Source organism: Pseudophryne corroboree, chromosome 4, assembly GCF_028390025.1.
Source record: "Pseudophryne corroboree isolate aPseCor3 chromosome 4, aPseCor3.hap2, whole genome shotgun sequence".
In the NCBI taxonomy this organism is placed as follows: Eukaryota; Metazoa; Chordata; class Amphibia; order Anura; family Myobatrachidae; genus Pseudophryne; species Pseudophryne corroboree.
The window spans coordinates 172,751,794-172,775,038 of NC_086447.1; the positions used below are offsets into that span (position 1 = coordinate 172,751,794).

Sequence of the window (23,245 nt, forward strand, 5' to 3'; positions counted from 1 at the left end):
ACAAAGATTTCTCTAAGAGGCAAACTTTTCCCTCTTGGAACATACTCTTGTCATAATGCTCAGGTGGTTTCATATATACTGTATCTCCTCAATTAACTCCATTTAGGAAAGCAGAGTCAAAATCTAACTGGTATAACAATAAATCATGAAGTGCATATGTGCATAAGCTTTACAGCCGAAGACACAGAGATAATTGACAGCTGGCTTTCTCTTGGACCACGCCTCCAGTGGCGTTTTACCTTTCACAGCTACTGTGGGTACACACTTTTTAAGATATACTGCAGTAGACACTGCTTCCACCCAAATGCTTTTCTCCAGGCCTGCCTCACTCAGCATAGTCCATGCTCTCCCAACAATTGCACGATTTGCACGCTCACACCATTTTTTTCTGGCGTGTAAACAATTGTTAGTTGATGCTGTATGCCCTATTTTTTCAGGAACTGTGCTAAAACTCTGTTGTCATGCTCTCCGCCATTGTCGGATCTCAAGACTTTTCATTTCAGACCCATCTGAGTCTCCACCAGGTTCTTGTATTCCACAATTCTATTGACAACTTCACTTTTAGCTTTCATGATATACACATATGTCATCCTTGTGGCATCATCAATAAATGTTATAAAATACCTGTAGCCACTCATTGATTCCATCTCCATCAAACCACATACATCAGTATGTACTAGGGGTAGTGGTATTTCCACTTTACTAGTAGACTTAGGAAGTGGTGTGCAAGTCTGCTTTCCTTTTATAGAACTCTCACACACAGCTCTCTCAGTATTACAGTGATTCCAGTTGCAATTCCATCAAGTAGTTTCTGGACGTTGTCATATCCCAGACGACCTAGACACCTATGACTCAACTCCATCGACTGGTTTGAATCAGAGGCCGCCATTGCAGAACACTGCTCGGTGTCCAGGACATACAATTGGTTACCCCGGGTTGCTGAAGTCCCTTTCTCATTTTGCACCATACATTTGCCTTTTGCAAACTGGACTCTGTAAACCCTTTTTTCCCAGGACGCTTATAGCAATGAGATTACTTCCCAACTCTGGCATGAACAAGACATCTTAGATGTCCGTAATAACTGTTTCACTTTTAATTCATAGATGCACTGTGATTGTCCCAAATTTTGAAGCAGTAAGGACTTTCTCTCCAATCCCTTTTACTGTAATGGGTTCACATGCTGTCAGTAAATTGAACCATTCCTGATAACAACTGAAATGCCTAGTGGCCCCCGAGTCCATGTACCAGTAATCCTTCTCGTGACTATCTGCTACATTCAATGCTGACTCATTTGGTTTGTCACGCTTCTTGTGCGTACCACTGCAATTTGTCAGTCTGCAATCTGAGGCCTTGTGCCCCACCTTGTGACATATAAAGCACTTCACCTTGAGCATTCTAGACTTGGTACCTATTGTGAATAAGGCATAACCCTCAGTATGTGTCTCAACAGGAATATGTTCTTGGAACTGTAGCAGCCTGGCTCTTACAGTTTCTGTTGTCAGCTTGGTATTGTTAGACTCCAAAGCTACTACCTGTACCAGGAAATCGAATTCTGGTGTCAGATTTGTAACATTGCCACCACCACTTCCTCATCGTCCACCTGTGCCCCCACAGATGCCAACTGTTGAGCTATTGACAGTATCTTAACAATATAATCATTCATGTCTTTACATGCACTTAACTTTGTCCCATACAGCATACGCCTTAAGTTTATTCTTCTCATCAGACCTTTGTCCTCATACGCCATTTGCAGAGGAATTGCGGAAAAATTAGAACACAACACAAAGGAGCTCATAAAGAAGAAACAGAAGAAATTACAACGGGACTTCGACTTTTACAAATTCGGCATCACTAAAGCAAGGAGACCTGTCGTAACAAGAGAAAATCAAAATAGGGACAATGAACAGAGAAGATATAGACGTCCTCTTCCACAATATTCGTCTTATCAATCTCAACGGATACGATACAATCTATGTCCAAGGCAACCCAACAGATACGGACATGAGAATTATAGGAGGGTAGCACAAGAATATAGGAGAGATACGAGCAGACAAGACCAATACTATCAGAATACATGGAGAAGACCTGGAGAGAGAAGAGACAGACGACCCGTATACCATGACCGTAGAAGAACACCCACTCCTAAAGAGAACGTTACATCAGGCAACCATAGGAGTACACGAACCATGAATGGAAGTGACAGGACAGAAAGGAACTCACCTTTTTTAGGAGAAAGAAGGGGTTACAATCACCAATAACTTCTAAAGCAATGAAAAAGAGCAGGAAGAAGAGAAAAAGAGGTAAAAGAGCTGGTCAACCATAACGAAAAAAGAAAAAACCCATCAATATTTTGGACCAAGGGACCATCATGGAAGAAGGTACGAAAAGGAAAGTAATATATAACCTAAGTTCCAGGATTCTTACGGATGTTGAGGAAAAGGTATTAGCAAAAGGATTGAAGTTCGCACCTACAACCACCACTGATGACTTCGACGGATTTGTAGATGTACACAAATTTATTAGAAAAATTTCTCTTAAGAAATTTTTTGAACTGAAAAGAAGTGAAGAGGCTCCCTCGACATCAAATTCCGTGGAACCCACACCCCAAACTGTGCATAAAAAACCTTCCACCTTTTATCCTGCCCATATTAAAGGTAATTACATTGAAACTTTCCAAAAACTAGTCATAGAAGATTTAAACTCAATCAACAAAACGGAAAAAAGGAAGAGAGTATGCCATAACTTGACTAGAAAAGAACGTGAAGCAATCAAATCTCTCCAGGAAGATCAGGAGATCGTAATTAAGCCTTGCGATAAGGGAGGAGGAATTGCTATTTTGAACAAATCTGACTATGTGAAGGAAATATACCGTCAACTATCGGACAGCGATACATACCAAAAACTCAAGACCGACCCATCAGCAAGAATAAAAACCAACTTTCAGAAACTATTAAAGACCCACCTTGAAAAAGGTGGAATTACAGAAACAGAATTTGCATTTCTCAATATTGAAGACCCCATCACCCCCACGATTTATGTATTACCAAAAATACATAAGAATAGTACGTCACCTCCAGGACGACCCATTGTTGCCAGAAAAGGGTGTCTAACATCAAATCTATCAGCCCTAATCTATCATGAACTCCAACCTATAGTAACAAAGAATCCATCGCATCTGAGGGACACGAGTGACACCATCAAAAAACTGGAAGGAATACCGTGGGATAGTGAGACCATCATGGTCACAGCAGATGTCACTTCCCTATACACCATCATTGAACACCAGAAGGGAATAGAGGCCACAATTTGGTTCCTGGACCAGACTGAGTTCTCAGAAGCCAGAAAATCTTTCATCATCGAGTCCATGGATTTTATCCTGAAAAACAACTTATTTTTCTTCGAGGGGGATTATTACCTTCAAAAGAGAGGTACCGCAATGGGTACGCGATTTGCACCCAGTTTTGCAAATCTCTTCATGGCCCATTGGGAGCATGAAAACATATACCAACAGAACCCTTGGAAGGATAAATTATTAATATGGAACCGGTATATCGACGACGTGATATTTTTTTGGAGAGGGGACAGGGAGAGTCTAACCTTGTTTTGCGAGCATCTCAATCAAAATGATAAAAATATTGTCCTCACATTTGAAAACAGCAAGACTGAAATCAATTTTCTGGATCTAACTATATATATCAAGGATGACATTATCCAAACGAAAATTTACAAAAACCCTGCGGATTCAAACAATTACATCAGTAAAGAGAGTGAGCACCATATAAATTGGCTCAACGGCATACCAAAGGGCCAATTTCTAAGGATAAGGAGAAACTGCAGTGAGGACACTGTATGTAGGTCCCAAATTAACGAACTTAAAAACGCCTTCATTGAAAAAGGTTATCAACCTGAAAATTTGGAATTAATTCAGATAGAAACAATGAATAAGGATAGGACCTCTCTCATCCACAACAAGAAACAGAAGAAAAACGATGAAAAACTCCCCAATCATTCACAATGGTCGTTCATTACAGGGTATGACCACCAATACAAAAAAAAGGAACTTATCATCAGAAAACATTAGAACCTACTATGTATGGACGACACGTTAAAGAACATCATCCCAAAAAAAACCACGTTCATTTACCGTAAGGCAGCAAATTTAAAGAACAAACTAGTCCGAAGCGCCTTACCCCAGAACAATAATCCCGTCAGAACAAGTGGTTTCCACAGGTGCAGACTCTGTCTCCCTTGCCGACTAATCAAAACCGAAACATCAAAATACACAGAAATCACCGTCAATGACATTAACTTTAAAATCAAGGATTTCATCACTTGCCACACCAGTAACGTTGTGTATTTAGTGGAATGTACCTGTGGGAAGGTATACATTGGACGCACGTCGAGAGCATTGAAAACACGACTTGGTGAACATCTGCGCAACATAAAAACAGGTCTCCTCACACACAATTTGTCGGAACATTTTAAATCAGAACACAATTGTTCATACACATCTATAAGGAAATTTTTGGGACTACAGCACATAAAATCCACCTGGCGCGACAGAAATACAGAAAAAAATCTTGCGAAGGCGGAAATGAAATTGATTTACAAACTCCAGTCCCTGTGTCCCAAAGGTCTAAACAAAGATTTTGAACTTAAGTGGTTCTTGCATTAGCCCATGTAGTTCATCAGTCAACATGTACTTCAACCAGATACCACACATGGTATTGTTTAACTCATTTTGTTTTCTTTATTTTCTCTTCATCACGGGGACTTATGGAGCAATAATTGAAATGAAGACGAATTATGGACAACTTTGGAGACGACATGACTTTTTATTCAGATGAGATAACCTTGTATTTATGCACATTATGTGCCCAACCGACTACGGACTCCAATATCCTCATTATGGATCATAATATTGCGGGGGGAGTCATGTACACCTAGTTTAACACTCACCTACTATGGTATCATTAACCACCATTATTCTAACCTTTAGGTGTTTAAACCACATTTCACTCCTCGACCCTCACTCATTTATAAATAATCTCCATCTATAAATCACCCACATTCCTCCACTGTTATTGTTATAAATATCCTGCAGCTCACAGCCGCCGTCCTAGCTACTTTCCCCACCACTTCCCGTCGGTGACACGCAAACAACCGCGTCACTTCCGGTCGGTGGAACGCAAACCGCCGCGTCACTTCCGGTATCGGAGCGGCGCGTTCGGCCGAACATCGAGACCACTGTGACCACTGTCATTAGTAGTATATTCCCACCATGCATACTTAGGTCCACTTCTACCCTTGCTACATCTATCTTAGGTTCTGCATGTTGTTAATTCGGCCTTTCACGCCGCGATGTCACTTCCGGTTTTGAACTTCCGGTCCGGGTCACTTCCGGTCGCCCGGCCAGATGTTTTTTTCATTTTTTTCATTTTTATTCATTAGTTTTCATCAATTAACTATGAATTTTGCACCTTATGCTCACCATAAGAGCACTGGCACAATAACACACCACAATTAGGATTCAGACTTTGCCAAAGAAGATTTTTGGGATCATTTCCGGCTTCAGTGACCTACGACCCGGAACCACCCTCCCACCATCTTTAAAAGCCATCTCTGGAGACATGTAACACCATCAAGCCCTGTGGAAGAGATTGGATATCTCGAAACGCGTTGGATATCTGGATCCATTAGGAGCTCGAACCTATCATCTATTGGACATCTGCCTCGTGGTTAGCTTGGGAGCCAGAGCAGGGAGAAGTCTGGACCACCCTGCTTATCATAACACCTGCGGCTCCTTAGCTACCTCTCCGGTATGCTTTCCAACACTATTTGAATTGTTACTTGAGCTGTTTTGAATATTTACCAATATCCATCCAGGGGTTCACGACCCATCAGTAAGCTTAGGAGCCTGAGCAGGGTGTATCTCTTGACCACCCCGCCTCCTTTAACACCTGCGGCTCCTAGCTTACCATTATGGTATGCTTTTACTTCTATGTATGTGAATGTTCATTGTATTAAATTTTACGTTTTTATGTGATACTCGTTGGAATTCATATCAACATATCTCCATTGTGTTCACTATTTAATAGTTAAAGGGGATCATTGCTTTGGTCTTCACACAAATACCACGGAAAGAGGGCGCCCTGGTTACACCACTCTACACCTGTATTTCTTGTTCTATTTTTTGGGGGAAGAGGAAAACTCCAGAGGTGTACCCTAGGCTGCCCATTTTCTTTCCAGCGCCCAATAAGATTTCTCGCACCTTTTTCAGCCATTTGCAGAGCTGCCCACATGTCTTTGGCTGACACTTTTCTGCTGATAATGGGTTAGACGTGTAGTTACACGGCCAAGCTTATTGTCCCGATGGCTCTATCCATTTCAACTGGGTTTGGGTCTGCTCCTGGCTCAATTGTGACTTTCCACAACTTATCCCGCTTAAGTTGCATATCCATGAAAAATGTCGACATTGTGTAATTCTCTGAGCTTTTTAACTTTGTAAAGTTCACATTGTTCACTGTACTGTACATTCTTCTCTATATTTAATAAAAGTACTCTTTAATCAGCTGCACTTTTATTTCTTATGTACCTCTGTTTTAGAATGCCTTTCCGACTTTGGGTCCTGGGCAAATAACCTGTTGGCAGAGTGTTGCGGTATCGGATAGGGATGTTAGTCCACACAACGGCACTTAACCAGGATGATTGGTTTATTCAGATAACAGAGATAACAGGTTGTAGTATATAGAAGATGTTCTGCAGCAGCAGGAACTTGCAGTATACATGTGAATCAGTACAGCAGTAACGCTGCTTCTCAGTACACACAGGATGCGGCTGTATACACACAGGGTGTCGCTGAGGGGTAGACAAAGTCACACACTCAGGAGAGCAGAAGCACATCAGTGCAGTTGTCTCTCCCAGGAAGAACTCTCTCAGACTGTGTACTAAGCACCTCCTCCTGCACTGAGCTGACAGTAGGAGGGAAAACACTAGAGCAGGGAAGCTGCCTCTAGTGCTGGGAACGGAGACAGACAGCAGAGTGATCCACTGTCTAACACTGCAAGCATCTGCGATCCGAGTGCTCCATCCAAAGACACAGCATTGGATCACTATTGGAACCGGTCAGCCAGGTCCAGGAAATATGCATCCGATGATGTAGACCCTGGGCTTGGCATGCCTACAAAACAGGGATGACACACACCCACTAAGCTCCCCAAATACAGCAGCATGTCAGTCATGTTGCAGCTAAGGGGGAGCTGTAAATGATCATACAGGACCCGTTCTGCACATGCATCGTGTTGATGGACTAATCTGAATCAGGCCCTCCGACTGCTCATACGGTCCTATGATCTGCCCCAGATACTGGGTAAAATATACAGCCAAATATCATGACTTTGTTACTCAGCACTGGCTGTCTACTGTATATACGCGAATTAAGGTACTGACATGTCCATAAATATAATGTGACTTAATCTGCGTGTGCCACAATCAGTCTGATGCTTGAGGCAACTGTTCTACTGATTCTCATGTGCCAGGCTTCCTTCAATCCAGCTGTTTGGTAATCCATGACTTGGCCATTCACAGGCCATTTAGCAGTCCATGGACAGTTTCAGATGTGTCCTCATTTAACTACTATTCTTCTGACCGGACATACTTTAGTGTTATGCACACCAGTGCCTGCAGGAAAGTACTGGTGTCAGGACTGTTATGCACTCCAGTGCCTGCAGGAATGTACTGGTGTTTGAACTGTTATGCAAAACAAATGGACTTACAGACAGACTGGGGAATATGACATAACGTACACAGAATGTGATAGGGTAACAAAATACACACAAAGTGAACAGAGAAGCCCAGAGGCTAAGGAACTGGGTATCTCCCTTGTATTAGAACTGCTCAGATGGGAAAAGCAAGATGTTGTGTTTTAATACGTAGAGAACCCAAAATGCTGTTGCTAAGGGCAACAGCAAAACCCTAAAGGGTTACCAACGGGTGTGGCAGTAAACTCCTTGGTCAGAGATGGAATGATAGACACAAGGAGAGTCTCCACAATCCTAATTCTCACTTGCAGTGCACAGGTTCAGCTTACTGCCACTAAACTGACCCCTGACACCTAGCACAGTGAGACAGGATTAGACAGGCAAGTCTTAGAATACAGCCGCAAACTTGCTAAGTTCACAGAGTAGTAACAGAACCCCAGCAAGCTAAACGACTGACTCCAGTCTTACTGCTAGGTCTGGATTGGCAGAGTGTAATACCAAATCCCCTGGCCTATTTGCAGTAAGCAACAAACAAATACAAAGCTACACAGTACTGGCTAACTTTCAGAAACTGACTAACCAACAAAGATTCAGCAGCATCTGCTTACCCTGAGAAGAGGCCTTATAAAGCAGGTGCTGTCCACGCCCCACTCAGACCTCACAGACTGTGAGCACAAAAACCAGCACCGGATCCCCTGCCATGCACAGAGCCTATAACCACTGCACAGCAAAAGACCCGAACCGGAGTATCAGCTGCGCTCAGGTCACTCCGCTAGCACTTGTCTCCGGGTTGCCATGACTACGTGGCAGCACAGGGCAGGAGACCCTAACAGTACCCCCCCTCTGACGAGGGGTCAAAGAACCCCTACCACCGGGTTTATCGGGGAACTGCGAGAAGAAAGAGCGCATCAGTCTGGGGGCATGAAGATCACAACTGCGCACCCACGACCGCTCCTCCGGGCCATACCCCTTCCAGTGCACCAAAAATGACAGCCGACCCCGAACCACCTTGGAGTCAAGAATCCTTTCAACAACAAACTCCCTCTGGCCACGTATCAGAAGAGGGGAAGGTCTTCCACTGTAAGAAGGATTACTAATCGCCCGTTTTAAAAGGGAACAATGAAATGTTTTATTGATACCCAAAGAACGGGGTAGATCTAACTGAAATGCCACCGGATTGATAACCCTGGTGATCTTATAAGGGCCGATGAACCGGGGGCCTAACTTATGAGATGGCTGTCTCAACTTCAAATTCTTGGTAGACAACCAGACGAAGTCTCCTAATTTGAAGCTGCAGGGTCTTTTCCGCTTATCAAAAACCCTTTTGGTCACTAATGACACAGACACAAGGGCTTTCTTCACTTTCCGCCAAATACCTCTAAGGACCGAAACCACAGAGGAACCAGCAGGCGTGGAGTCCAGGGGGTCAAAAGAATTGGCCTTAGGATGATGCCCATACACACAAAGGAAGGGAGAGATCCCTGTAGCAGAGTGAGCCGCGTTGTTATAGGCAAACTCCGCCATGGACAGATGAGCAACCCAGTCAGTCTGACACTTGGAGACATAACACCTGAGGAACTGCTCCAAGGACTGGTTCACCCTTTCAGTCTGCCCATTAGACTGCGGATGGTAGCCCGACGACAAGCTGACAGAAATCTGGAGATTGGAACAAAATGCCCTCCAGAATTTGGCCACAAACTGGGATCCACGGTCAGAGACCACATCAAGTGGCAACCCGTGGAGACGCACAACATGCAGCATAAATAATTCAGACAGGCGTCTGGCCGATGGCAGCCCAACCAGTGGAACGAAGTGCGCCATCTTCGAAAACCTGTCAACGACAACCCAGATGGCTGTCATCCCCGAGGATTTGGGCAAGTCCACCACAAAATCCATTGAAATGTGGGTCCATGGCTTAGATGGGATAGAGAGTGGATGTAATGGGCCAACAGGAACCCCTCTAGGAGTCTTATTTCGGGCACAGATGTCACATGCCCGAACCCACTGATCCACATCCTTAGCCACCGAGGGCCACCACACCGCCCTAGATAGCAACTCCCGAGTTCTGGCAATACCCGGGTGACCTGCAGACTTCTTGGCATGGAATTCCAGGAACACTCGCTGTCTTAACCTAGGAGGCACAAACAAAAGACCTACCGGAAGGTCTGGAGGAGCCTGCTCCTGTGCTCTAAGGACTAATGATAAGAGGTCCTGGGTAATGCCCACTTTAATACATGATGGGGAAACAATGGGCAACGGCTCCTCGGTGGTCTCCTGGATTGGAGCAAAACTCCGCGAGAGCGCATCAGCCTTGATGTTTTTTGACCCAGGGCGATATGTTATCAAAAAATTAAAGCGAGCAAAAAACAAAGCCCATCGTGCCTGCCTGGCATTGAGACGCTTCGCTGACTCTAAATATGCCAGATTCTTATGGTCAGTGAGAATTGAGACCACAAACTTAGCCCCCTCAAGCCAGTGTCTCCACTCCTCGAGTGCATCCTTAATAGCCAACAATTCCCGGTTACCCACGTCATAATTCATCTCGGCAGGTGAAAATTTACGGGAAAAGTAAGCACAGGGATGAAGGCGATTATCAGACACTCCCATCTGAGAAAGCACTGCCCCAATACCCATCTCAGAGGCATCCACCTCCACCACAAAAGGACGCTCTGGATCTGGGTGTCGCAGCACCTTGGCCGAAACAAATGCCCTTTTGAGACGGGCAAAAGCCGCTTTAGCCTCACAAGACCAGTGAGCAACATCCGCCCCTTTCTTAGTGAGTGCCACCAAGGGCGCCACTATAGACGAAAATCCAGCGATAAATCGTCTATAAAAATTTGCAAAGCCCAGGAAACGCTGAAGCGCCTTCAAACTAGTGGGCTGCACCCAATCCAGGACTGCCTGTACCTTGGAACCCTCCATTTGGAAACCTTCTGGGGAGATAATATATCCTAGAAATGCGATTTGCTGAACTTCAAATTCGCACTTCTCCAGCTTCGCCCCAAGCCGGTGGTCTCTGAGTTTCTGGAGGACTAAGCGTATATGCTTCCGATGTTCCTCCAGGGAATGGGAGAAGATTAGGATGTCATCTAAGTATACAACTAAGAATCTATCCAAATATTCCCTGAGCACATCATTCATTAAATCCTGGAAGACTGCCGGGGCATTACAGAGCCCAAAAGGCATCACCAAATATTCATAATGCCCTGAGTGGGTATTAAAGGCAGTCTTCCATTCATCCCCCTCTCTTATTCGGATTAGATTGTACGCACCGCGTAGGTCAATCTTAGAAAAAATGGTGGCAGTACGAAGCTGGTCAAACAAGACCGAAATGAGAGGCAGTGGGTATGAGTTTTTAATCGTGATACGGTTCAATTCCCTGAAGTCGATGCAGGGTCGCAACGAACCGTCCTTTTTACCCACGAAGAAGAACCCCGACCCAACTGGAGACTGTGAAGGTCTGATAAATCCCTTAGCCAAGTTCTCCTGAATGTACTCTGCCATAGCCTGAGTCTCAGGACGTGACAGGGAGTACAACCTGCTCTTGGGAAGCTTAGCATTTGGCAACAAATCAATGGCACAGTCATAGGGGCGATGGGGAGGTAGTACCTCTGCAACTTTTTTGGAGAACACGTCCGCAAAATCTGCATAACACCCTGGCAATCCTGGCAAACTTAGCTGCGAGAGCCTGACTGGAAGGCTCAAGCAACTCCTGAAACAATCAGTACCCCAACTAAGAATCTCCCCAGAGACCCAGTCAAATTGAGGATTGTGGGCCCTTAACCAGGGTAACCCCAACACCAATGGGGCAAAAGTACAGACAGTCACATAAAAGGACAATTTTTCAGAGTGTGTGGCTCCAATAAACAAAGAAATCTGGCTAGTGCAAGAGGTAATTTTACCTTGGGATAATGGTTCCCCGTTTAACCCACAAATCTCAATTTCCGATGCCAAGGGTACTAAGGGAACAGAGTGTTTCAGGGCGAATTGGCGGTCCATAAAAACCCCGTCGGCCCCACTGTCCACAAAGGCCTCAGTCTTGACAGTTTGACCGAGGATCTTCAAGGTCACCGGAATGATAAAAGTCTTCTTGGGAAATTCTGACTTCTGGCCTGACAGGATATTTCCCATCACCCTCAGGCCCTGAAGTTTTCCGGCTTTTCTGGGCATGATACTACCACATGACCTTTATTCCCACAGTACAAACACAACCCCTGCTGTCTCCTCCGCGTCTTCTCACGCGAGGAGAGGCGGGTAGCCCCAATCTGCATGGGCTCCTCGGAAAATTCCTCAGAGTCTGAGGTTCCCTTGGGAAGGAAGGAAATCTCAGTCTCCCTTTCAAGCCTACGCTCTCTCAGCCGTCTATCCACCCGGATGGATAACTGCATGAGCTGATCCAAGCTATCAGGCAAGGGATATTGTACCAGTTGGTCCTTTATCTGGTTAGAAAGACCTCTTCGGTACTGGTGTCTCAGGGCTGGGTCATTCCACTGGGTATCATGGGTCAACCTCCGAAACTCCGTACAGTAAACCTCAACTGGCCTTCGCCCTTGCTTAAGGATCGAAATCTGAGCCTCGGCTGAGGCCGTCTTGTCAGGGTCATCATACAACATGCCCAGTGCCGTAAAAAAAGCATCAACACTTTTAAGCGACGGACAGTCAGGCTGCAACCCATATGCCCAGACCTGTGGGTCTCCTTGTAGCAAGGAAATCACTATGCCCACCCGCTGAATCTCCGACCCAGAAGACTGAGGCCTAAGCCGGAAGTATAGCTTGCAGCTCTCCTTGAAACAAAAGAACTGCGAGCGATCTCCAGAAAAACGATCCGGGAGATTTACTTTCGGCTCCTTAACCCCTGCAGGTGCTGCTGCTGCGGGAGCTCCGCCAGCAGCCTGGGAGGTGTGCATTTTAATGGACAAATCATTAAATTGTCGAGTCAGGACCTGCACCTGATCGACCACCTGTTGCAACGTATTTTGAGGGGTATGCTCCATATTCCCACAAAATTTCAACAGGAGTATTAGGCTGCTGAATATGTTATGCACACCAGTGCCTGCAGGAAAGTACTGGTGTCAGGACTGTTATGCACTCCAGTGCCTGCAGGAATGTACTGGTGTTTGAACTGTTATGCAAAACAAATGGACTTACGGACAGACTGGGGAATATGACATAACGTACACAGAAGGTGATAGGGTAACAAAATATACACAAAGTGAACAGAGAAGCCCAGAGGCTAAGGAACTGGGTATCTCCCTTGTATTAGAACTGCTCAGATGGGAAAAGCAAGATGTTGTGTTTTAATACGTAGAGAACCCAAAATGCTGTTGCTAAGGGCAACAGCAAAACCCTAAAGGGTTACCAACGGGTGTGGCAGTAAACTCCTTGGTCAGAGATGGAATGATAGACACAAGGAGAGTCTCCACAATCCTAATTCTCACTTGTAGTGCACAGGTTCAGCTTACTGCCACTAAACTGACCCCTGACACCTAGCACAGTGAGACAGGATTAGACAGGCAAGTCTTAGAATACAGCCGCAAACTTGCTAAGTTCACAGAGTAATAACAGAACCCCAGCAAGCTAAACGACTGACTCCAGTCTTACTGCTAGGTCTGGATTGGCAGAGTGTAATACCAAATCCCCAGGCCTATTTGCAGTAAGCAACAAACAAATACAAAGCTACACAGTACTGGCTAACTTTCATGAACTGACTAACCAACAGAGATTCAGCAGCATCTGCTTACCCTGAGAAGAGGCCTTATAAAGCAGGTGCTGTCCACGCCCCACTCAGACCTCACAGACTGTGAGCACAAAAACCAGCACCGGATCCCCTGCCAAGCACAGAGCCTATAACCACTGCACAGCAAAAGACCCGAACCGGAGTATCAGCTGCGCTCAGGTCACTCCGCTAGCACTTGTCTCCCGGTTGCCATGACGATGTGGCAGCACAGGGCAGGAGACCCTAACATTTAGACAGAGCGACTTTACATGATATGCTAATTTATAAACCATCTCATGATAAGATATCAGAAATTGTGATAAGATATCACAAGTTAGTATTGTATAGCACTCTGTATTAGTGTGTGATACCTTACCAGGAGTTGTGGTACCTTACCAGGAGTTGTTGGTTTTTTCTCTGGCATATCACGCAAACCAACATAAATGTCTCACCAGAAGTAGTATATTACACAAAATGTTAACTACCATTTTGTCTATTGCTGTTCTGAGAAGCATGGATAAGATCAGTAGTTGGAGGGTATACTGTTCCATGTAGTGCCATATTGGAGGATCTTGGGAGGTCTCCAGGGGAGCTAACTCTCACTTTAAAGAATACATAAAACATATGACATAAAGTAGATGTTATTATAATGTAGCGTAGTACCACCAAAGCAGAGATGCCTTGCCGTGGTTGATGGCTTACCATTTGTTTGCAAATATATGTAACTAAGATCTCTGCAGTTCTATTATCATGTAGTATGTAGATCTCCTTTACTGGCCAGTTTGCAGTGTGCCAGGGGAATTCTGTTTTTTCAAGAAGTATTTTATATAGTAGTTAAATATATTCTTGTTATTTACGCAAACCCTTAATATCAGCAGACATGTGTGTTCCATATACTTTTCTGTTAACTAATCTTAAACTGTGACAATGTGATTACTTGTCTCTGTCAGTGAGTGATACATCCTGCTTGAAGGAAAAACAGAGACTTCAGAATCTACATGGAGACAGATTCCCATTGGGACTTTTTGTACCTGACTGTGATGAAAAGGGCAATTACCATCCAAAGCAGTGCCATGGCAGCACCGGTCACTGTTGGTGTGTTACCTCAAATGGAGAAGAGATTGCTGGTACAAAGACCCCACCTGGCCAAAAACAGCCAACATGTGTCGTTCCAGGTATTGCTTCTTGTGTGCTGTTATAAAAACAGAATAGGAAGGTATGTGGCTAAAAAAACCCATTGTGTGTACACTCAGAACTCATGGTCTGATTCTCATTTGTACATTATTGCACAACCACAGGGAAGCAGCTGTCCAATACAGTACAAACAAAATGCCAATGCAGCAGGAGGTGTCTGTAGGAAATAGACCCTCTTGCCAGCATCTGCAATACAAGTGCTGCATCCAAAGACACAGCATTGAATCACCATCGGAACCGGTCAGCCAGGTCCAGGAAATATGCATCCGATGATGTAGACCCTGGGCTCGGCACGCCTACAAAACAGGGAAGAAACCCACCTACTAAGCTCCCCAAATGCAGCAGCATGTCAGTCATGCTGCAGTTAAGGGCAAGCTGTCATGCAGGACCCGTTCTGCACATGCGTTGACCCACAAACATCGGATCAGCACGTAAGCCATCGTTAAGCCATCGGACTAATCTCAATCAGGCCCTTAGTCCGCTCATATGGTCTTATGATCTGCCCCAGATGCTGGGTAAAATATACAGCCAAATACCATGTCATTATTACCAGCTATCTTTTGTTTCAATCCCTGCTAAACCAGAGCGATGATGATATGTATTTGGTTTTTATTACTTGTTTCAAAATTATAATTAAATAATTTTCTTAAATCTGGTGTTCAGAGGATATGTGATTAGCATACCGCTCGTCGGGATCCTGGCTGTCTTCATACCGATGCCGGGATCCCGACAGGATCTCCATACTGCCGCTGGAATACCGGCGAGGTAGGTAATTCGCCCTCTATGGGTCAATCTAAATACAAAAGTCAGAGGATATTTGCGCTGCACCCAAATATCATCTGCTTTTGTATTTAGATTGTATCATAAGGTTTTATGCGGGTATTACCTTCTGCCAGTGATTTGCAGCCGTACCCAGGTAGCGCGGATACTCAGAAATTTTTCTTGCTCCCCCTCTATGGGTGTCCACAACACCCATAGAGGGAGAATAGAACCTGTGGTGAGCTAAGGTCGCCAACGAGCCAGCAACGTAGCGAGCGCAGCGTGGCAAGCACAGCGAGCCTGCAAAGGTCTTCATTGTGCTTGTACCCTCGCCAACATTCTGCTGCACAGGATGCCGGTGTCGGTATACTGACATTCAGCATCCCGTGCCGTGGGATCACATACCAATCCCATTCAGAGATCAGAAAACCAAATGCAGAAGAAATACATTTAAAGTGGGAGCTCAGCACTGGCTATCTATCTACATGGGATAAGGTACTGACATGTGTCCATAAATATAATGTGACTTTTTCTGCATGTGCCACAATCAGTCTGAAGCTTGAGGCAACTGTTCTACTGATACAGTCATTCTCATTTCTCAAGTTTCCTTCAATTCAGCTGTTTGATAATCCATGACTTGGCCATTCACAAGTGGCCACAATTTTAGCAGTCCATGGACATTTTCAGATGTGTCCTCATTTAACTATTCTTCTGACCGGACACAACTTATACAGAGTGGCTTTGCGTGATATGCTAATTTATAAACCATCTCATTATAAGATATCAGAAATTGTGATAAGATATCACAAGTTAGTATTGTATAGAACTCTGTATTAGTGTGTGATACCTTACCAGGAGTTTTGGTACATTAGCATGAGATGATGTTTTTCTTTAGCATATCACGCAAACCAACATAAATGTCTGGCCAGAAGTAGTGTATTATACAATATGCTAACTACCGTTTTATCTATCACTTTGGAGGATATGCTGTTCCATGTAGTGCCATATTGGAAGATCTTGGGTGGTCTCCAAAGGAGCTAACTTTCAATCGAGAGAGCACATAAAACATATGACTTAAAGTAGATGTTATTATCATGTAGCATGGGACCACCAAAGCAGACACGCCTTGCTGTGGCTGATGGTTTACCATATGTTTGCAAATGTATGTAACTAAGATCTCTGCATTTCTATTATCATGTAGTATGTAGATCTCCTTTACTGGCAAGTTTGCAGTGTGCCAGGGGAATTCTGTTTTTTCAAGAAGTATTTTATACAGTAGTTAAATATTTTCCTGTTATTTACTCAAACCCTTAATATCAGCAGACATGTGTGTTCCATTTTATTTTCTGTTAACTAATCTTCAAATGTGACAATGTTATTACTTTTCTCTTTGTCAGTGAGTGACATCCCCTGCTTGAAGGAAAAACAGAGACTTCAGAATCTACATGGGGACAGATTCCCAAGGGGACTTTTTGTACCTGACTGTGATGAAAAGGGCAATTACCATCCGAAACAGTGCCATGGCAGCACCGGTTACTGTTGGTGTGTTACCTCAAATGGAGAAGAGATTGCTGGTACAAAGACCCCACCTGGCCAAAAACAGCCAACATGTGGCATTCCAGGTATTGCTTCCTGTGTGCTGTTATACAAACAGAATAGGAGGGAATGTGGCTGAAAACCCCCACTGTGTGCACACTCAGAACTAATTGCCTGATTCTCATTTGTACAGTATTGCACAACCGCAGGGAAGCGGCTGTGCAATACAGTACAAACAAAATGCCAATGCAGTAGGAGGTGTCTGTAGGAAATAGACCCTCTTGCCAGCTTCTGCGATCCGAGGGCTGCATCCAAAGACACAGCATTGGATCACATCAGAACCGGTCAGCCAGGTCCAGGAAATATGCGTCCGATGATGTAGACCAGGCATGTCCAAACTGCGCCCCTCCAGCTGATGAGAAACTACACATCCCAGCATGCCCTGACACAGCTTTAGCATTCTCTGACATCAAAACTGTGTCAGGGCATGCTGGGATTTGTAGTTTCACAACAGCTGGGGGGCCGCAGTTTGGACATGCCTGATGTAGACCTACAAAACAGGGAAGACACGCACCCACTATGCTCCCCAAATGCAGCAGCATGTCAGTCATGCTGCAGTTAAGGGCGAGCTGTAAATGATCATGCAGGACCCGTTCTGGATCAGCACGTATGCCATCATTAACCCATTGGACTAATCTCAATCAGGCCCTTAGTCCGCTCATACGGTCTTATGATCTGCCCCAGATGCTGGGTAAAATATACAGCCAAATACCATGACATTATTATTACCAGCTATCCTTTGTTTAAATTCCTGCTAAACCAGAGTGATGATGACATGTATTTGGTTTTTATTGTTTGTTCCAAAATTATAATTAAACTAGGTGCTTCATCGCGCCCTGTGGGCGCTCTTCACACCGTCGAAAGGGGCTACGCCCCTTAACCCCAGCCCGCCATGCTGGGGTTCAATATTTGTATTATATGGAGTATTACCTGCATTCCTAGGTTTGTTAGTGGTTAAAAATTGCACAACGAATGGGCGTCCGATGGTGAGGGGGGCGTAGCCCCTTGCGATGGCGTGAAGAGTGGCTGCAGGGCACGATGTACAGAATGTAGCGGGGGGGGGGGGACCGCAGATGAGGCAGGGAGTCTGTAGATGCGGGAGAGGGGGGAAGTGGATGCAGAGGGGCGGTAGGGAGGGTATACAGAGATGCAGGGAGGGGATACAGAGAGGCTGGGCGGTAGGGAGGGGATACAGAGACGCGGGGCGGTAGGGAGGTCATACAGAGACGCGGGGCGGTAGGGAGGTCATACAGAGACGCGGGGCGGTAGGGAGGCCATACAGAGACGCGGGACAGTAGGGAGCGGATACAGAGACACAGGGCGGGAATACAGAGACGCAGGGCAGTATGGAGGGGATACAGAGATGCGGGGTGGGAGGGAGGGGATACAGAGACGCAGGGTGGGAGGGAGGGGATACAGAGATGCGGGGCGGTAGGGAGGGGATACAGAGATGTGGGGCGGTAGGGAGGGGATACAGAGAGGCAGGGTGGTAGGGAGGGGACAGAGAAACGCGGGGCGGTAGGGAGGGGATACAGAGATGCAGGGCGGGAATACAGAAACGCAGGGCGGTAGGGACGGGATACAGAGACGCGGGGTGGCAGGAAGGGGGTACAGAGACCCAGGGAGGGGATAGAGAGATGCGGGGCGGTAGGGAGGGGATCTAGAGATGCGGGGTGGTAGGGAGGAGATACAGAGAGGCAGGGTGGTAGGGAGGGGACAGAGACGCGGGGCGGTAGGGAGGGGATACAAAGACGCAGGGCGGGAATACAGAAACGCAGGGCGGTAGGGAGGGGATACAGAGGTGCGGGGTGGTAGGGAGGGGATACAGAGAGGCTGGGCGGCAGGAATGGGATACAGAGACGCGGATTGGTAGGGAGGTCATACAGAGATGCGGAATGGTAGGGAGGTCATACAGAGATGCGGGGCGGTAGGTAGGGCATACAGAGACGCAGGGTGGCAGGGAGGGGATACTGAAACGCAGGGCAGTAGGTAGGGGAGTCCCCAGTGAGGAAGCTGATGAAGAGAACATGGAAAGTAGTGGAGTGGGTGGACACCAGAAGGGTAGACCGGGGTGGCATTGCTCTCTCCTGGCTCCCAGTTTGCCCCCGACACTCACAGCGGTGCACTCTCACCTGTGAAATTGGTGCAGCGTCCAGAGATATCTCCCTCCACAGTATCACGCACTCTGTCCGTTTAATCCCCCATCTCTGGGCTGTCGGGCCGGCCGTGTGTTGTGGAGTTAGAGCCTCTGGGGATGGAGGGAGGCAGCGTTGGAATGTGGCGTGCGCAGGGGCAGCAACTGAATACTTGGGGCCCTGTACAGTGATAGCTTGGGACCCTCCCCTCCAAACCACCCTAGCCCCCCTCCTCAACATACATACACATGCATTTATATATGCATCCCCCCGCACTCGTGCCGTGCAATGGCTGAAATGGAGGCGTGGCTTAATTTGAAAGGGGGCGTGGCCTCTCTGGTATTTTCTCTCTTGCTTCGGGGGTGTGTCCAGCTTGCCTGTAGATGCTGGCTGCCCCCGGACACTGGAGTGTGTGTGTGCCGGCTTTTCTCTGTGGCAGGAGCCGAGTGCTGCAGAGGATTATCTCACTCGGCTCCTGTCACAGCAGAAACGCTGGTACTTTGGTGTCCCCCCCCCCGTGTTCGGCGCCGGCGGGATGCTGCGGGTGCTGTGCACACCGCAGGGCTGGCATCTGCGGTAGTTCCGGTGGTGAAGGGCAGGGGCAGCGGCACGACCCGAACAAAGTGACAGGCTAAGGTGAGGCGGCGGGCGGCAATTGTAATACTGTATACTTCATCACCGGGGCCCCTCTGACCCACCCAGTCGCCGTGTCTGGATGAGCGTGGAGGCGGCGGGTCTGTGTACGCGGCGCAGGGAGTGCTATGAAGCCTTCTACTGCGCCACCTATCCCTCCTAACGTGAATGCCAGCGGCAGCAGCAGTTGTTCGCCCGGCGCCGCAGCCAGGGAGTCAGAGTTGCTGATGACGGAGGGGGTAGATGGACAGACAGCAGGAGCAGAGACTTGCTGCACATGTAGTGGGCGGGCTGTGTGACTCCGCCCACCGCTGTGACTCCACCCAGCGTTAGAGGGCCAGGCACCGAGTCACAGGGCTAATATATAGGAGATAATTCTCTTAAATATAGTGTTCAGAGGATATGTGGTTAGCATACCACTCGTCGGGATCCCGCCTGTCTTCATACCAATGCCGGGATCCCAACAGGGTCATCATACCACCACCGGAATACCGGCGAAGTAGGTGATTCCCCCTCTATGGGTCAATCTAAATACAAAAGTCAGAGGACATTTGCGCTGCACCCAAATATCTGAGTTTTGTATTTAGATTGTATCATAAGGTTTTATACGGGTATTACCTTCTGTCAGTGATTTGCAGCCATACCAAGGTAGCGCGGATAATCAGAAATTTTTCTATGGGTGTCCACAATACCCATAGAGGGAGAATAGAACCTGTGGCAAGCTAAGGTCGCCACCGAGCCTGCAAAGTGCTTCATTGCGCTCACCCCCCTGCCTACATTCTGCTGCACAGAATGCCGGTGTCGGTATACTGACATTCGGCATCCCATGCGGCGGGATCACATACCAATCCTGTTCAGGGATCAGAAAACCAATTGCAGAAGAAATACATTTAAAGTTGGAGCTCCGTACTGGCTATCTGTATACACAGGATAATGTTCTGACATATATAATGTGATTTTTTCTGCATGTGTCACAATGTTTGAGGCAACTGTTCTACTGATAAGGTAATTCTCATTTCTCTTATGTCCTAGAGGATACTGGGTATCCATTTAGTACCACGGGGTATAGATGGGTCCACTAGGAGCCTTGGGCACTTCAAGAATTTGATAGTGTGCGCTGGCTCCTCCTTCTATGCCCCTCCTACCATCCTCAGTTTAGAAAATGTGCCCGGAGGAGCCGGTCACGCCGCTGGAAGCTTCTGGAGAGTTTTCTGCATTTATATTGTATGTTTGTTATTTTCAGGCAGGTCTGGATGGCACCAGCCTGCCTGCTTCGTGGGACTTAGGGGGGTAAGGCCCAACCACTTGAAGGGTTAATGGTCCCGTTCCCCACTGACAGGATACTAAGCTCCTGAGGGAGCTATTCGCAAGCCCCACCACGGCAAGCGTACATTCCCACAGCACGCCACCACCCTTAGCAGAGCCAAAAGATAGTAGAGTGGTGAGTACTAAACCCGCATCCCGGTTAGCGGGTCGCCAGCCATTATGGCTGCATGAGGGTACGGAGATGCACGGCATCTACGTTGGACGGCTGGGTCTACAGACTCAGTACACAGTGCGGATGCACTGCTTCTGAGGGAGTGAACTGAGTCTAAGTACACTATGTGTGTACACAGTACCCAGACTGGCATTACAGACTTAAAAGGTGGCTGTCTCCAGCTGTGTGCTGGCTCCAGACTATCTCTGTGTCTCTCTTGAAGGGCTCTTTGTGGGTTAATTGTGCATTTAACCTTTTCCTAAGTGTGTGTGTGTGTGTGTGTGTGTGTGTGTGTGTGTGTGTGTGTTGTCACTGTCACAGTATGTCAGACGACAAAGAGTGTGTTTTCATGTAAGGCACAGTATTCCTCTTCTCCAGGGGGTTACCTGCAGTATACTCCGTGCAGTACACACTCCCAGGCTAGCAGGGCAGAGTCAGCTTGGCTGGATTCCATTAGGGGAATGTTTTCCAATATTTCTACTAAATTGTCCCTCAATGAGAAAGAGACGCAATACTTAAGACAATTGATGACTGAGTTTATGAACAGAGACTCAGTACCTAAACCAGCGTCTCAGTCCCCTGCCATTTGACCGCAAAAACGTTCTTTGGCCCATATCCTGCAGTCTGACTCTGATGATGAGGGGTCAGACATGGAGGAGGGGGGGGGAGGCTACTCTGTCTCAGAGGATAGAGGCTCTCATAGAAGCTATCAGAGAGGTTCTGCATATTCTTGATAAGGTAACAGAGGAGAATGAGGAATCTTATTTTAATATAATAAAGAAATCCTCAGCCACTTTTCCTATGTCAAAGGAACTAAGGGGGTCATTTCGACCTGTTCGCTCGCTGCGTTTCAACGCAGCAGAGCGAATGGGTCCCTGCTGCGCATGCGCCAGCGCAGTAATGTGCCTGCGCATGCCGGACGGCCGAAGGCCGTAGCAGGACAGCGATCGCCTCTGCCTGATTGACAGGCAGAGGCGATCGATGGGCGGGAGGGGGCGAAACGGCTGCACGTGAAATCATACGCAGCCGCTGCAGGCTGGGGAGCGAGGAGTAGCTCCCGGCCAGCTCGCCAAGCTGAGCTGGCCAGGAGCTACTCCTGAAGTGCAAAGGTATTGTTCCAGGTCGAGAGACCCACAAGCAGTGGCGGTAGACGCTCTGATGACTCCATGGGTCTGCCAGATGGTGTACATGTTTCCTCCACTTCCTCTGATCCCAAAAATTCTAAAAAGAATAAGAAGGGAAAAGGTTCAATCAATACTCATTGCTCCGGACTGGCCAAGAAAGGGCTGGTACGTGGACCTTCTGTAGATGCTCCTCGAAGATCCATGACCTCTGCCTCTTTGCGGGGATCTTCTGCAACAAGGCCCATTTGTCTATCAAGACTTACCGCAACTACATTTAACTAGTGATGAGCGGGTTCGGTTCCTCGGAAACCGAACCCCCCCGAACTTCACCCATTTTACACGGGTCCGAGGCATACTCGTATTCTTCCGGATGGCTAAGTTAACCCGAGCGCGCCTGAACGTCATCATGCAGCTGTCGGATTCTCGCGAGATTCGGATTCTATATAAGCAGCCGCGCGTCGCCGCCATTTTCACTCGTGCATTGGAAATGTTAGGGAGAGGATGTGGCTGGCGTCCTCTCCGTTTATTAATCTTGATGCAAAAATATTTGTGTTTATTCCTTAATTGTGGGGACTGGGGAGCAGCTGTATTATATAGGAGGAGTACAGTGCAGAGTTTTGCTGACAGTGACCACCAGTATACGTTGTCTGACTGAAAAACACTCCATATCTGTGCTCAGTGTGCTGCATATATCTGTGCTCACACTGCTTAATTGTGGGGACTGGGGAGCAGCTGTATTATATGGGAGGAGTACATTGCAGAGTTTTGCTGACAGTGACCACCAGTATACGTTGTCTGCCTGAAAAACACTCCATATCTGTGCTCAGTGTGCTGCATATATCTGTGCTCAC

General features: G+C 46.8%; 1 protein-coding gene across 1 annotated transcript in view; it reads left to right on the forward strand.

Annotated features, from left to right (window-relative positions):
* LOC134909106 (uncharacterized) overlaps positions 1-23,245 on the forward strand; it is a 272,045-nt gene that overhangs the window by 117,612 nt on the left and 131,188 nt on the right. The window contains exons 10-11 of the mRNA XM_063915544.1: positions 14,427-14,651; positions 16,827-17,051. Of these exons, the coding sequence (XP_063771614.1) occupies positions 14,427-14,651; positions 16,827-17,051 (450 nt within the window). The remainder of the gene's footprint in view (positions 1-14,426; positions 14,652-16,826; positions 17,052-23,245) is intronic.